We start from the raw sequence: 13,147 nt of genomic DNA, 5'->3' as shown, positions 1-13,147 counted from the left end.
AGGGAATTCTGAAATGAATTCCTCATAAAGATTAAAAATAGAAGGCTGACACAGGAGGACTGTGAGTTTGAGACTTTGGAAAAGACTATGGGACTTTTAAGTGTTTCATACTGCTGTTAACATGGGATCTTGGGAATGAACAAGAAAGGAAAGGTTATGGTTTAATAGAGATGTATTTGTGTGTCAAGTTGACCTTGTCTCAGAAAAAAAAAAATCAGAAAACCAAAAAATATGTCTAGAGTACTTGTAACTCAGCAGAGTACTTGTCTTCTAGTCAAGAAGCCCTAGGTTTGATCCCCAGATCTGTACAAAGTAGGTGTGGGCTGCATGCCTGTAATCTTAACTGGAGGATGAGAAGTTTAAAGCTACTCTCTGCTACACAGGGAGTATCACACCCACCTAGACTAGACTAGAGACCCAGAGAGAGAGAGAGAGAGAGAGAGAGAGAGAGAGAGAGAGAGAGAGAGAGAGAGAGAGAGAAGAATAAAGTTTCCTGAACCTGAGCCTAAACTGATAGTTTTTAATAGATTTGTAGCACTCATCTGAGTGGAATATGGGATGAGTGGAACAATGGGAACATTTTAAGGTCATTTATATGCATTATCAAACTGCTTTAGAATGACAGAAGACTGGACATTTAAAATAGAAAAAAATAAAGCCTAACTACGAACAATAACAAAAATGAATTATAATCTATTACAAGCCACAGAAAACAATGAGTTCACTATTACATAATCACATGACTAAACAAATAGAGAGAGGAGGCATTTCCCCCACATAGTGGAAGGCCAAATGATAAACACAAAGGGAACAAGGACACTGAAGAATCACCAGTTAGCAACCATCATGGTAATCATTTATCCAGGACACATTAATTAAAGTTAAAAACCAGAGGATGAAGGTTTAAATAACAAACAGAAAATATGCATTAATCTCAAAGTGCTACCTACTCAACAACAAAAAAGCAAACAATGAATTCAATTGGCCAAAGAACTTGAAAAGATACTTCCCTAAAGAAGATATTCAAACACCCAACAGAAACATGCAAAGATGTCCAACATCTCTAATCACTAGGGAAACCCCAAGTGTAAGGAGGCATCAACTCATACACATTGGCATGTTGCTACCATGACAGGCAAGGAGAAAGGAAGGAAGACAGAAAGAAAAAGGAGGAGGGAAAGGAGGAGAGAAAGATGGAGGGGGAGAAATACAGAAAACTTGGAGGCCCTGTATAATAGTGGGAATGTAAAATGGTACAGCTACGTGGGGGGGGGGGGACACAATCACTCCCCAAAACATTTAAAAATACCATTGGCACATAACCCGCAGCTCTCCTTGTGGGTAGATACTCAGGGTTAGAATCAGTCTTAGAGATTTGAAAACAGCTAAAATGCAAGAGCATCCCAAGCCTCCACAGAGAGATGAGAGCATGACAAAACAGTAGGATGGTGTGTGGTCCTAACCTGGAGGAAATCCTGACATACACAGGCAGCAACTAAATGAGAAGCCGCGGACTGAAAGTAGACTCGTGGCAGCTGGGTCTAGGGGAGGGAGAAAATGGGAGTTATTGTTCAATAGTGTAGAGTTCAGTTTGCAACATAAACAGTTCTGAAGACGTGAGTAGAAGCTATTGCACAACAGAAATGTGCCTGATGCCACCGAACAGTGTGTTTAAGGATGGTTAGTACACATTTGAAAAAAATCCACTTAACATAATTACTGACACAAGGAGAAAGAACAGTTCTATGCCAGAGAAACCTCAGTGTTCCTCTTGAGCCCATTGACTCCTGATTCACATCACCAGCCACAGAACGAACTGGAACCACATATCAGTCTGGTGGGATTGGATGTGAAGAGCATAGATTTACTCCTGAGACTACCAGAACTGCATAGTTCAAATAAAATCATGCCAGAATATCAGACAAATCCAAATGGCAGGACAGGTGTCAGAAGTGTGCTAGTGTATATTCAGTGGCCAGTTTCCCAGAAGGGAAAAAATTTTAAAATCTGATTGGTAGCATTTCTATACTGTAAATAGTCCCATGATTGCCACAGCCTGACATCAACCTGCTTGTAAAATTTGTAAGCATTGAGCCATCAGTTCTTGGTATCTGGCAAAAGCCAGCCACAGCATATTGTACAGGATAAGTACTTGATCTCCCAACAGTGTCAAAGCCATGGACTCCAGTGACACTGAGGAATTGTCTCAAATACAAATGGACTGACAAGTCCCAACATGCAATGCAACTTGTGGTCTTTGGGATGCTTTTGCTATAAAAGGTATGGTAGAGACAAGCATTGGCTCTCCGTGGGGGTCTGTGAATGATATAGCAAGAATCCATTAGCATTCCTGACATGGGCTGGATGGTGGCTCCCAGAAAGACATCCACATCTCAACCCTATGAACCTATGGATATGACCTCATTTAGAAGGGTCTTTGCAGGTTTGACTGAATAAAGGCTCTAAGCTAGAATCACCCTGGATTACCCAAATGTAGATGAATTTCTAAATGGTCTTATTAAATAAAAAAAACACGGAGCCAAATATAGAGGTGAAAGCCTTAGGGAAATGGGGAAAGCCACAAGCTAACCTCACCTCACCAACTCTGCAGCTTCCAAGTGCAAGTTACTTCCTGTCTACCCACACCTTTATTGCCTTGCTGTTCTGCCCTCTCATTGGCTCTCTTAGCCCAGCTACTTCACTTCCTCTCCCTACATAGCTCTGTCACTTTCTGTCTGTCTGTACAGACTGCCAGGTCTCTATGGTTGGTACTGGGATTAAAGGCGTGTGTCACCATGCTTGGCTCTGTTCCCTAGTGTGGCCTTGAACACACAGAGACCTGCCGCTAAGGGATTAAGGGCATGTGCCGCCTGACTTTTGTATTTACTATAGTGGCTGGCTTTCCTTTGATCTCCAAGCAAGCTTTATTTTATTAACACACAAATAAAATATCACCACATTTCAGCACAAATAAAACATCACCACACCCACATGAGCACTTAATCCAACAATAAGCACCCTATAAGAGACAGAGAACAAAGATGGAGGTAAGAGGCCGAGTGAATATCTTCTGTCAGAGACTTGAGCAGAGGTTCCATCAGCAATGCTGACATCCAGGAACATGGTCCTCTCAACTTGTTGATTTCACACATCTCCAATCCACAAATGTGACAATAAATCTCTGCTATCTTAAGCTACCCATTTTGTCACTAGTTGTTACAGAAGCCCTAAGAACTGGAGGATGACTTCCTTTGCTGTCATGCTCGTATTGTGACCAAGTAGGGCAGTGTCCCTCTGTGGGAGAAATGGACACTGGAGTGTTCAAGGTGGTGGGACATGGGGTCAGCCCTGACCTCAGTTGTAGGAATTTCTTTAAAAGGCTTGTGGAAGCCTTATGTGGTGGTGCACACTTGTCATCCCAGCACTTGGGTGTAAGGAAGGGGGATCAGGAGTTCAAGAGGTTACCCTCAATGCACAATAGTTTGAGGTCAGTCTGAACTATATGAGACCCTGTCTAAAGGGAGGCTCAGGGAAAAAACAATTTCTTAAAGTTTGAAATTATTTCAAAAGACAAAAGTATTCTCCATCCTAGAAACCTACTGAAGTGGAGGAAGTGGAGGGGTGAATTCTTTGGGAGTTTTCTTTTGGGCTGTTTGGTGATCCCTGTGGGAAACACTCCATCAGTCCCAGTGGTTCCCAGGTGTGCTTGGTCTGACCTCTCTAGTCTTCCATCACCAACTGCCTGGCTGGATTTTCAAATGATTTCCATTTCAAGGGCAAATTTTTTACTGCTGTAATTGAATGCTCAGAAAGAAAAATAAATACATCAAAAAGCTTCATTCCTGCCCTTCTTCAGACTTTTAGAGGGGTCCAGGCAAATGATCCAGAATCTTTGCTCAGTCGCCAATTGAGCAAGTTCCTTCTTGGAGTCTACAGCATTTCCATGGCCCGAGCTAGGAATCCTCCTAGACCCTGCGCTCCAAGCCTCCCTTTGACTTCTGGTTTCAACTAAAAAGCCCGTGTGCACAGCCTGTCTGCCAGCTCGCCCACTCTAGCTGCTCTGCAGTGGCTGAATCCCAGTGTTTGGAGGATAGATCTAATCACAGACATTCTGTCCCATTTACCCATTGCACTCAGACATCAGACTCCTTGTCCCATAGTTTGCTTCAGACAATATGGTCACCATAGCTCTCTTTGTGCCTAGACCTTCCTGGAAGAGAATCAACTATGTGTGCATGCGTGCGTGGGTATGTGGGTGTGTTGGTGCGTGCGTGTGTGCGTGCACGCACATTCTGCTGAGGTTTTGGGGGGGGGTTCTGTTTTTGTCTGGGTTTTTATGTCATTTTTGTTTTGTTGTGTTGTGTTTTTCAAGACAGGGTTCCTCTACATAACAGCTCTGGCTGTCCTAGAACTCGCTCTGTAGACCAGGCTGGCCTCAAACTCACAGAGATCTGCCTGCCTCTGCTTCCTGAGTGCTGAGATCAAAGGCCTGCGCCACCACTGCCTGGCTTATACTGCTGTTGTGTCAACTAAAACTTGACCTTGAGCAGAGCACTCACAGGCTCCTCAGATCCTCACTGTTAAAATGCTCTGAGCTTCTTAGAATGAACTCTTCACATATTACCTCTTCTAATGAGGTTCTAATTGACTGGAAGTTAGACAAGAAGCTCCTACAGGGTGCCATTGGGAACAATGTGACCCTTCGCTCTACTACCCACCCAACCCTGTTCAGTGGGAACCTGTCCTTCCCAGAACACGCATGACCTGATGACTCTGACATGATAAAGCCCTTTCTCTGGCTGCTTCGTGTCTCAAGAATGGTCTCACTTGGCTAGTTAAAATGTCAAGACATGTGTAACTTAACTTTAGCAAATGCCTTTCCCACAGGATGCTAATCAGTTTGTGTGAGGAAACGTCCACATTTCCATGTAGTAAGATACATTAAGACATTTCCAAAAGCTAGAAAGGGCAAAATTCCTTTGAAAAATGTAGATTCTTTCATTTTCTTTTGAGACAGAGTCCTGTGTAACCAAGGGTAGCCTCACACTTGCTATGTAGCTAAGGAGCACCTTGAACCCCTGGCCTCCTGAGTGCTGGGGTTGCATGTATACCACCATATATGGTTTATGTGGTGAATTACATGGGAAAATATGTCAGATAGTTCCTGGGATAAGAAACGAACTTTAATTAAATGCCCAAGGTTGTGATGGATGTGCTGGGGGTGGGGCGGTTGTCTTCTCTTTTTCCTGCTTTTGTGCTCTGCCCCAGCTTTTCTTTTATGAGCCTCTTGGGGAAAAGAATTGAAACTCTGGAAATCAAGGGTTTCCTCTCTGTAATTAAGCTGACCTGAAGTGAGACCTCTGTATCTGTGTCTAAGTGCAGCAATAATAACACTGGTTTCCCAGGTATCTCCAGCTCCTCCAGGGCAGGAACAGTGTGTGTGTGGGGGGGGGGGGTAATAGCACTCAGTATGCACCCACGTCACCTTCTCAAATCCAGACACTTTTTTCGATTGTCCTAACATTCTAGGTGTGTGCTTGGTCTCTCTGAGCATTTTCGGTGCGTACTTGGTCTTTGGTGTGGAGGATGCCTAAGGTTTGCTGCTGTTTCTTGTGCTCACAGCTGCCCTGCTCCCTCCTCCTGTGTATTTTGTTCTCTTCATTTCACCAAAGACTTGGAAGTTGCCTCCTCCAGGTTGAGTTTCCCGGCAGTCTAGCCCTGAAGAGTCCTTTAGATTTAGAGCACACTGGCTCCTGACAAACCTGTCTGAGCTTGAGAGCAACTTAATGACTGGGAACTCTCTCAGCTGGCACTGCAACCCCACCCCCACCCTGGCCTCCCCTCACGATTTCTTTCATGGTCCCTAGACCAGGTTCCACAAACTTGTGCCACGTGGCTTTCCTGCTCCCATCTCCACCCTCAAAACCCACCACAACTTTCATAAACACACATCACTTCCTACAGAACTGTCCAACACCACCCTCCCTCCAGGCTGCAGGCCAGAATCCTGGGGTTAACTGCCTCCAACCTGATCCATGTGAGCATACACTGAGTTTGAGAATTGTTTATTTTAACAGATCAAAGGTGAGCTGTGAAACCCAAAAGGCAAAATGTGGTGATAGTAGATGTCAGTGACAGGTGCAGCCACAGTGGCCACAGCACAGGGGAACCTCATTTTGTCATAATGGCTAATAAATGTTCCGCAGTTTTCACCTCATCTTGACCCTTGCTTAATAATTTTGTATTTTTTTTTAACATTTAAAGGCACGCTATAAACCGCACATGATGGTCAATGTTAATTGTTATCTTGATGGAATCTAGAATTACCCGGGAGATGAGCAAGTCTGTGTGGGAATGATCATACTGATATGAATTGTGGGTAGGAAGACTCCCTAGCAGTGTGCTCTGAACTGCTCAGAATGAAAACCCAGCTGAGCACCAGCGTGTGTGTGTGTGTGTGTGTGTGTGTGTGTGTGTGTGTGTGTGTGTGTGTGTGTGGTTCTTGACTACGGATGCAATGTGACCAGCTCCCTCGAGTTCCCGTCGCTTCCTAGTGTGTTGTGAGCCAGAACACGCCCCTTCTCCTCAGGTAGCTTTTGTCAGTTTCATCTCAGCAACAGAAAAAGAAAATAAGATACCATATGTGGTGCTGTGACTCCTTCAGGAAAACTCAGGCCTCTTCTGACTCCTTCCCTCCATTATCCTTTCTCCCTTCCCCCTCTTTTTCTCACCTCCCTCCTTTTCTCCTCATGTGGGATGCAACTTTGTACTGTGAGTATAACCTACAGCTTGTTAAAAGATGGTGCATGAGATGGAGTATCATGAACAAAACAAAAACAGCTCTACATGGCTTCTTGTTTCTATAGCTCAGTTGTTACCATCCAAGAATAAACATCAGATGCCACAGTGTGTATCCTCATTACACTAAGGAAGGTGTAGTGGGTGACAAGAGTATGTCCCCAGAAGAAATGTCCCCCTGAAACCCATGAGCAGGACCTTACCTGAGCAAGGACTCTCAAAGACATAACTCAGATATCCAGATGAAATCATCTCAGATTCTCTCAGTGAGCCAAACTCCAATAACAAGAGTACTTGTAGAAATGTAAAAGAGGCAGAGCAAGAGGAGGTACACAGGGAAGCATGTGAAGACAGCAGAATGGGATCAGGGTATCTACAAGTCGGGAGCACCAACAACAGCATCTATGTGAGGGGCTGGACCACACCTAGACTTTGGCCCACTGAGCTGTAGGAGGAGGGATGATACCAGCAGTTCTCAACCTGTTGTGGGTCACGCCCCCTTGAGGGTGTTGAGTGACCCTTTCATAGAGATAGCATATCAGATATTTCTGTTACGATTTATAACAGTAGCAAAATTACAGTTATGAAGTAGCAACAAAATAATTTTATGATTGGGAGGGAATCGCCAAAACATGAGGAACTGTATTAAAAGGTCAAAGCATTAGGAAGGTTGAGAACCACTGGATTATACTGTGATCATATCATGATTGTGGTAACTGATTTGTTATGGTGCCCTGGGATACAAATCTAAAGGGCTAAGAGTGATAAACCTGTCTGTGGACACCTTCACCTGTCAGTCTGAAAGTAAAAAGAATACTGGTAGTCAAGAAGCTTGTCTATTTGGGGCTTGAACATCAGACCAAAGAAAACTTCACCTACACAGGGGGGTTGGAACTGGATTGACACATGATTCCTGGAGAATGTGAATATAAAGAACAGGGGGCCCAGCAATGACCAATAATAATAATAATGAGGAGGAGGAGGAGGAGGAGGAGGAGGGGAAGGGGAAGGAGGAGAAGGAGGAAAATAGAGGCAACTGGAGAGGAAACAAGTGTACGAGTGAGCCACTAGAAACAGATCTGAATCTTGGTTTTTTCACCAATCCTTCAACTTTGAACAATTATTCAGCCTTTGAACTTTAGAGTGAGATATACAAGCTTTAAAGAAAGTTAGCACCTATGTAAGCTCAGCTTCTGTGTTCCTCTGCTCCACATCTCTGCCCTCTGAAAGAGTGATCTTTGCTGACTTACCCTTTATGATGCCTAGAAGTGGATCTCTCAGTCCTAGCCTTATATAACCTTCTAGCTCAAAACCAAATGGCAGTAACTAGAATCCTTCTGTCGTATATTGCAGTTTCTTTTTTTTTTTTTTTTTTTTTTTTTTTTTTTGGTTTTTCGAGACAGGGTTTCTCTGTGTAGCTTTGCGCCTCTCCTGGAGCTCACTTGGTAGCCCAGGCTGGCCTCGAACTCACAGAGATCCGCCTGCCTCTGCCTCCCGAGTGGCAGTTTCTTGAAAGAGGCCATGGCATGTGTTCAAGCTGGTGTGCACACATCTGTGACTGGACAGCCCTCTAAGGCTAGAAGAGGGGTGTCTTTGAAAGATGTACAAAAGGGCAAGATGAGTGTCTCCAGCACCAAGCAGCTTTTCAAGTTTTGCATTCCATCCACCCACCCTTCCTTTCCCCAAGTGCACCTGTTTTCCTGGATTAAGTGTTTCTTGAAATGGTAAACTCATCCTCCTCTTACTGTCTTATCTTACTTTCCACATATTTTCTAGTGTGGATTGAATTAATTTATTAGAGTGGCATTTTTCCACTCCCCTGAGTAATTAGCTATTTGTCCCAACATGACTTTTTGAATAGCTCATACATTTCTTGCTGATTTGAATACTAATTCTGTTGACAACAACAGCATTCTCTGAATGCCTTCTCGGAGTCAGTCTGTGCTAAGCATATTATGTGGTTATTCCAGCTTGATAATGGCATTATCCACAAATTTTAGCTAAGAAGTGCCATGCTTGGGGTTTATACCCATGCCGCCTGTCTCTAAAGCTCATATTTTAATCATATACTATTCCTATAAATATTTTGGATCTCTTTTTGGCTTAAACATTAATGGAAATTATTGACAGAATTGGAGTTCTGATGTAGGGCAGGCTTCACAGCTGATCCAGTTCAAGCTGTCCCCACCCTCCCCGAGTGGTTTCCCACTCAGCTGACAATGAGCTAGCTGCAGTAGTTCTAGCCCCGTATAAATGCACCAAGTGCCCACCAGGAGAGAAAAAGGACTGCTACTCTCAGGAAACCCCCAGGAGGGAAAAGAACTTTCTGAGACACTCAACAAAAATTTCCTTGTCTCATAGGTCCAAACTGGGTCACATGCCCATTCCTGTAGCAGACCTGAGCCAAGGGATGGAGCCACAGGGATGCCAGGTTTCTTCTCTCACATGGTCTATCTATAACAAGGTTTGGGCCCAGCTCTCAGGTGTTGAAAGTTAAAAACAACAGTGGGCTAAGCAGATGAGAAGTAAGTCAGGGCTGTCTGATGGTGGGCTAAGCAGATGAGAAGTAAGTCAGGGCTGTCTGACGGTGGAGCAGAGCTGGCGAGGCTGCTCCAGGCCACCGCGTCTCCTCTGAGTCTCCACACTGTCATCTTCAGTGTGCACCTTTCTACCTCAGGGTTCAAGGAACCGTGGCTATCACAGCCACCTTCAGACACCTAAGAAGAAAGAGTGGAAGATTGAGAGACTTCCTTCTGCCTCTGCTTACCTACCACTGTACAGAGCTTAGCCACTCAATAACTGGCTGAGAGGAGTGTGAGGCATCCACCTCACTCTGGATAATGTGTGCCCAGATAGGAATTGGGGTTCCACTGCCTTAGAAAAGGCAGAGGCATACTGAGAGAACAGCAGCCACACCATGACCAGGAGAAACGTGCGTTTATTAGAAGGTCTATGAGACAGGAAGATCAGCAAACTGTCTGTCTGCTGTTAGTCTCTGCTAGTGCTCTCAATGGCTGCATTTTACATTTTGTCAGAAGTCTGTAATTGTTAACATTTTTGAAGAAAAAAAAATGAGTATTCTTTGGAGAAACATCACAAAATCCTAGGTCTCTGTAGTATATTACTTTCTCTGGATTTTTGATTGTTGACAGTGGTGCAGATACCAAGTGGCCAGATATATTTCAACCAAGTTAACTGCTTACTTTAACAGAACAGTTAACCCTCTTTGGAGGAATGAGACAAAATCTAGAGAGTCTATAATGCACTGATCACAGTTTTCAGGATAGAAGGGAAAGAAAAGTGTTATACATTTAAGAGGGAAGCTGTCCTCAGAAATGGACCCTAAACTGGCTCAGCTTCCAGAGCTAGCAGACCAAGATAGTATAGTCTTTCTATCAGTGTTTAGAAGCACATACGGTCTCAGTTCACTTCTGTTCTATCTATCCATAGAGCGTGTGAAGAGCTCATCCCATTATGTCTGTGTCCACATACCCCTCGGCAGACTGGAACCTGTCTTGACTGATGTGATGCAAGTTCCAGTTTTGTGTAAAACTCAAACACAAGTGTTTTATCCCCTTCGTGCAGAGAGAAGACAGGTCACTGAGCTGGCCCTCCAGGATCAGAGCTGGAGAGAGCAGCTGTGAGAACACACGGCTGTACTGAAGCCCAGCTCACTTCTTAACTACTGCTTGGCATCTCTCTCCAATGAAACCTGTCTTGCAGCTCACCCCGTACACTATTGCCCCTGTCTTAGTCACTGCTGTATTGCTGTGAAGAGACACCATGACTAATGCAACTCTTCTAAAAGAAAGCATTTAATTGGGAGCTTTGCTTACAGTTTCAGATGGTTAGTCCATTATCATCATGGTGGGAGCAGGCAGGTGTGGTGCTGGAGAAGTAGTTGAAGCTTTACATCTTGGTCCTGAGGCAGAGTGAGAGCAAGAGGGAGAGAGGGGGGGGAGGGGAAAACAATGGGCCTGGTATGGGCTTTTGAAACCTCAAAGCCCACCCCCTGTAGCATCTACTCCAACAAGGCCACACCTCCTAACACTTTCGAGCATTTCACCAACTGGGGTCTGAGCTATGGTGAGGTGGGGGCATTCTCATCCAAACCACCACACTTCCACAAACTTAATTTATATTCCTTCAGAAACATAATGCCATAGGGTAATTCAGGGAATAGTGAGAAACTGAGACTCAGTGGGTAAGGAGACCCCCCAGGGGTTGCCAGCCCCCTCCAAGTCAAGCCCTGCTCTGTCTGAGGCCAAACTGGGTCCTCATTAACAAACTTCTTCCACCTGTCATTTAGGGAAAATGGCCCAGCCGATGTTGGCTCCCTACTCTGCAAGCAAGTTTGCTCTAGACGGGTTCTTTTCTACCGTTAGAAAAGAACACATAATGACTAAAGTCAACGTGTCCATCACTCTCTGTGTTCTTGGCCTCATAAATACAGGTAAGGAAAAGACCCTGGAATGAATGGCCTTAAGTTGGTCTGTCAGCTTTACGGTGTAGAAAAAGAGGGGCTCTGTCTCCCGGAGGCTCTCTCCTCCTCAGGGGCAATACACTAGAGACTGCAGCTGGAAGCATCAGCCCTGTCATTTAGCAAGGCACTTCTGTCACTGGTGGAGCCTAGTCAGCTTTGACCCTCCTTTCTGTTCTGAATACCACACTCAGTAGATTCTACTCTGAGCTCCTTATGTCCACATGAACTCCCCATGACCACTGTTATTCAGTAAAAGATACTAAACACCTATGTACTTTTCTCACTAGACTGAACAGTAAGGAGACGGTGGTTTCATGAGCCCCTCAATGTGGCACACTAAGAGGATCCAGCATCCAACTGAGAAACTGTCCTTAGAAACAATGACTAGTACTCTTCAAAGAATCAAGGCCATGAAAGACTAGAAAAGAAAAAGAAAAGAACCTTCACAGACTAAGAAAAAATAGGAGAAATTAGTATCGAGTGTGCTCCTGGACATAATCCAACTATAAAGGGGACACTAGTTTAAAAAAAAAAAAGCCAGCAACATTGTGATGCATCATGTCTGGCCATTACACAGGGTTATGCATGATGTGACAATCAGGAAAGGTGAGGGGTGTGTGGGAACAGTGAGTACAGTGTTTACACGTTTATCTAAAGCATACATCTAGGACTGTGAGAAAATCTTGTTTAAGGAGTGATTGATGCTCTGGGGCTGTAGCTCAGTCGCTAGAGTACTTGCCTGGTACTCATATGGCCCTGGGTTTGATTCCTAGCCCCACCTAAACTGTGTATGGTGGGACACACTTGTAATCCCAGCACTCAAGAGGTAGATACAGGAAGATCAGAAGTTCAGTGTCATTCTCAACTATATATTGAGTTACAGGCCAGCCTGGGCTACATGAAATCTTGTCAAAAAAAAGGTAATTAAGTAGTGATTACAGAACAAAACTGGAAGTCAAACAGCATGGAGATGAAGAGAGGGAAGGCATGACTGAAGGACGTGACCATGGAGGAAGACAGACCATAATTCCTGCCAGCTCCTTCTCTGTGGCAGTGGTCAGTGCTGGGAGGGAGCCAAAGCCTGGTTCTACTCTTCCCGTCTGTAAAGCAGCGGATCACAGCCTCATCATGTTCTCCTTTGCCTTCTACATTTTACATCAGCTACTTAGTCCTCATTCTGCATCACCCTATGGTAATGTGTCACCCCAACCAAAGTACCCAGAGAAGATCATTTGGACCCCCAAACTGTCACCTCCACTGCCACACAGATCCCCAATCCAGGGAGTCAGACGTCTGCTAGCCAGTTTTCCTTTGTCCACACTGGACATATCCTGTTGTCCAAGGGTCCCCAGAGGGCCTGTGGGGCTCAGACATAGGCACAGTGTACCTGAGAGCTAGGGGTCTGGGATTTTCCACCACACAAGCTCTCCTAACCCTGGATAACTCGAGTCTTTCCTGTGGTCCTACAGAAACGGCCATGAAGGCAACCTCTGGTATATTCACTGTCCAAGCTGCTCCCAAGGAGGAATGCGCCCTGGAGATCATCAAAGGCGCAGCTCTGCGGAAAGATGAGGTGTACTATGGCAACTGGAGATGGAGCTCTGTCCTACTTAGTAACCCAGGAAGGAAGATCCTGGAATTTTTTTCAATAAAGAACTATAACTTAGATTTGTAAGCAACTAGGAACTTCTAAGGCCTAGCAGAAGTCTTGGAACAGTTCTACCTGATATTTCTGTGAGCCCCACCCATGAAAGCACATTCCCAGAGATATACAAATCTTGGGGTACCCCTCATCATGAGAAAAAGTTCCTCTGACACTTGCACAGTGGAAACATAATTATAATAAATGTCACGAACCACTCTGGA

The 13,147-nt window shown here is 44.6% G+C and overlaps 1 protein-coding gene across 2 annotated transcripts in view; it reads left to right on the top strand.

Annotated features, from left to right (window-relative positions):
• The window catches only part of Hsd11b1 (hydroxysteroid 11-beta dehydrogenase 1), a 40,476-nt gene extending 27,329 nt beyond the window's left edge, over positions 1 to 13,147 (top strand). For both annotated transcript variants that reach the window (XM_076548243.1, XM_016006612.3), the window contains 2 exons: positions 11,108 to 11,251; positions 12,751 to 13,147. In XM_076548243.1, coding sequence (XP_076404358.1) covers positions 11,108 to 11,251; positions 12,751 to 12,956 — 350 coding nt within the window. In that variant the 3' untranslated portion in view covers positions 12,957 to 13,147. The remainder of the gene's footprint in view (positions 1 to 11,107; positions 11,252 to 12,750) is intronic.

This window comes from Peromyscus maniculatus, chromosome 11 (genome assembly GCF_049852395.1).
Source record: "Peromyscus maniculatus bairdii isolate BWxNUB_F1_BW_parent chromosome 11, HU_Pman_BW_mat_3.1, whole genome shotgun sequence".
Classification (NCBI taxonomy): domain Eukaryota; kingdom Metazoa; phylum Chordata; class Mammalia; order Rodentia; family Cricetidae; genus Peromyscus; species Peromyscus maniculatus.
This window is presented reverse-complemented; position numbering and strand designations above follow the sequence as displayed.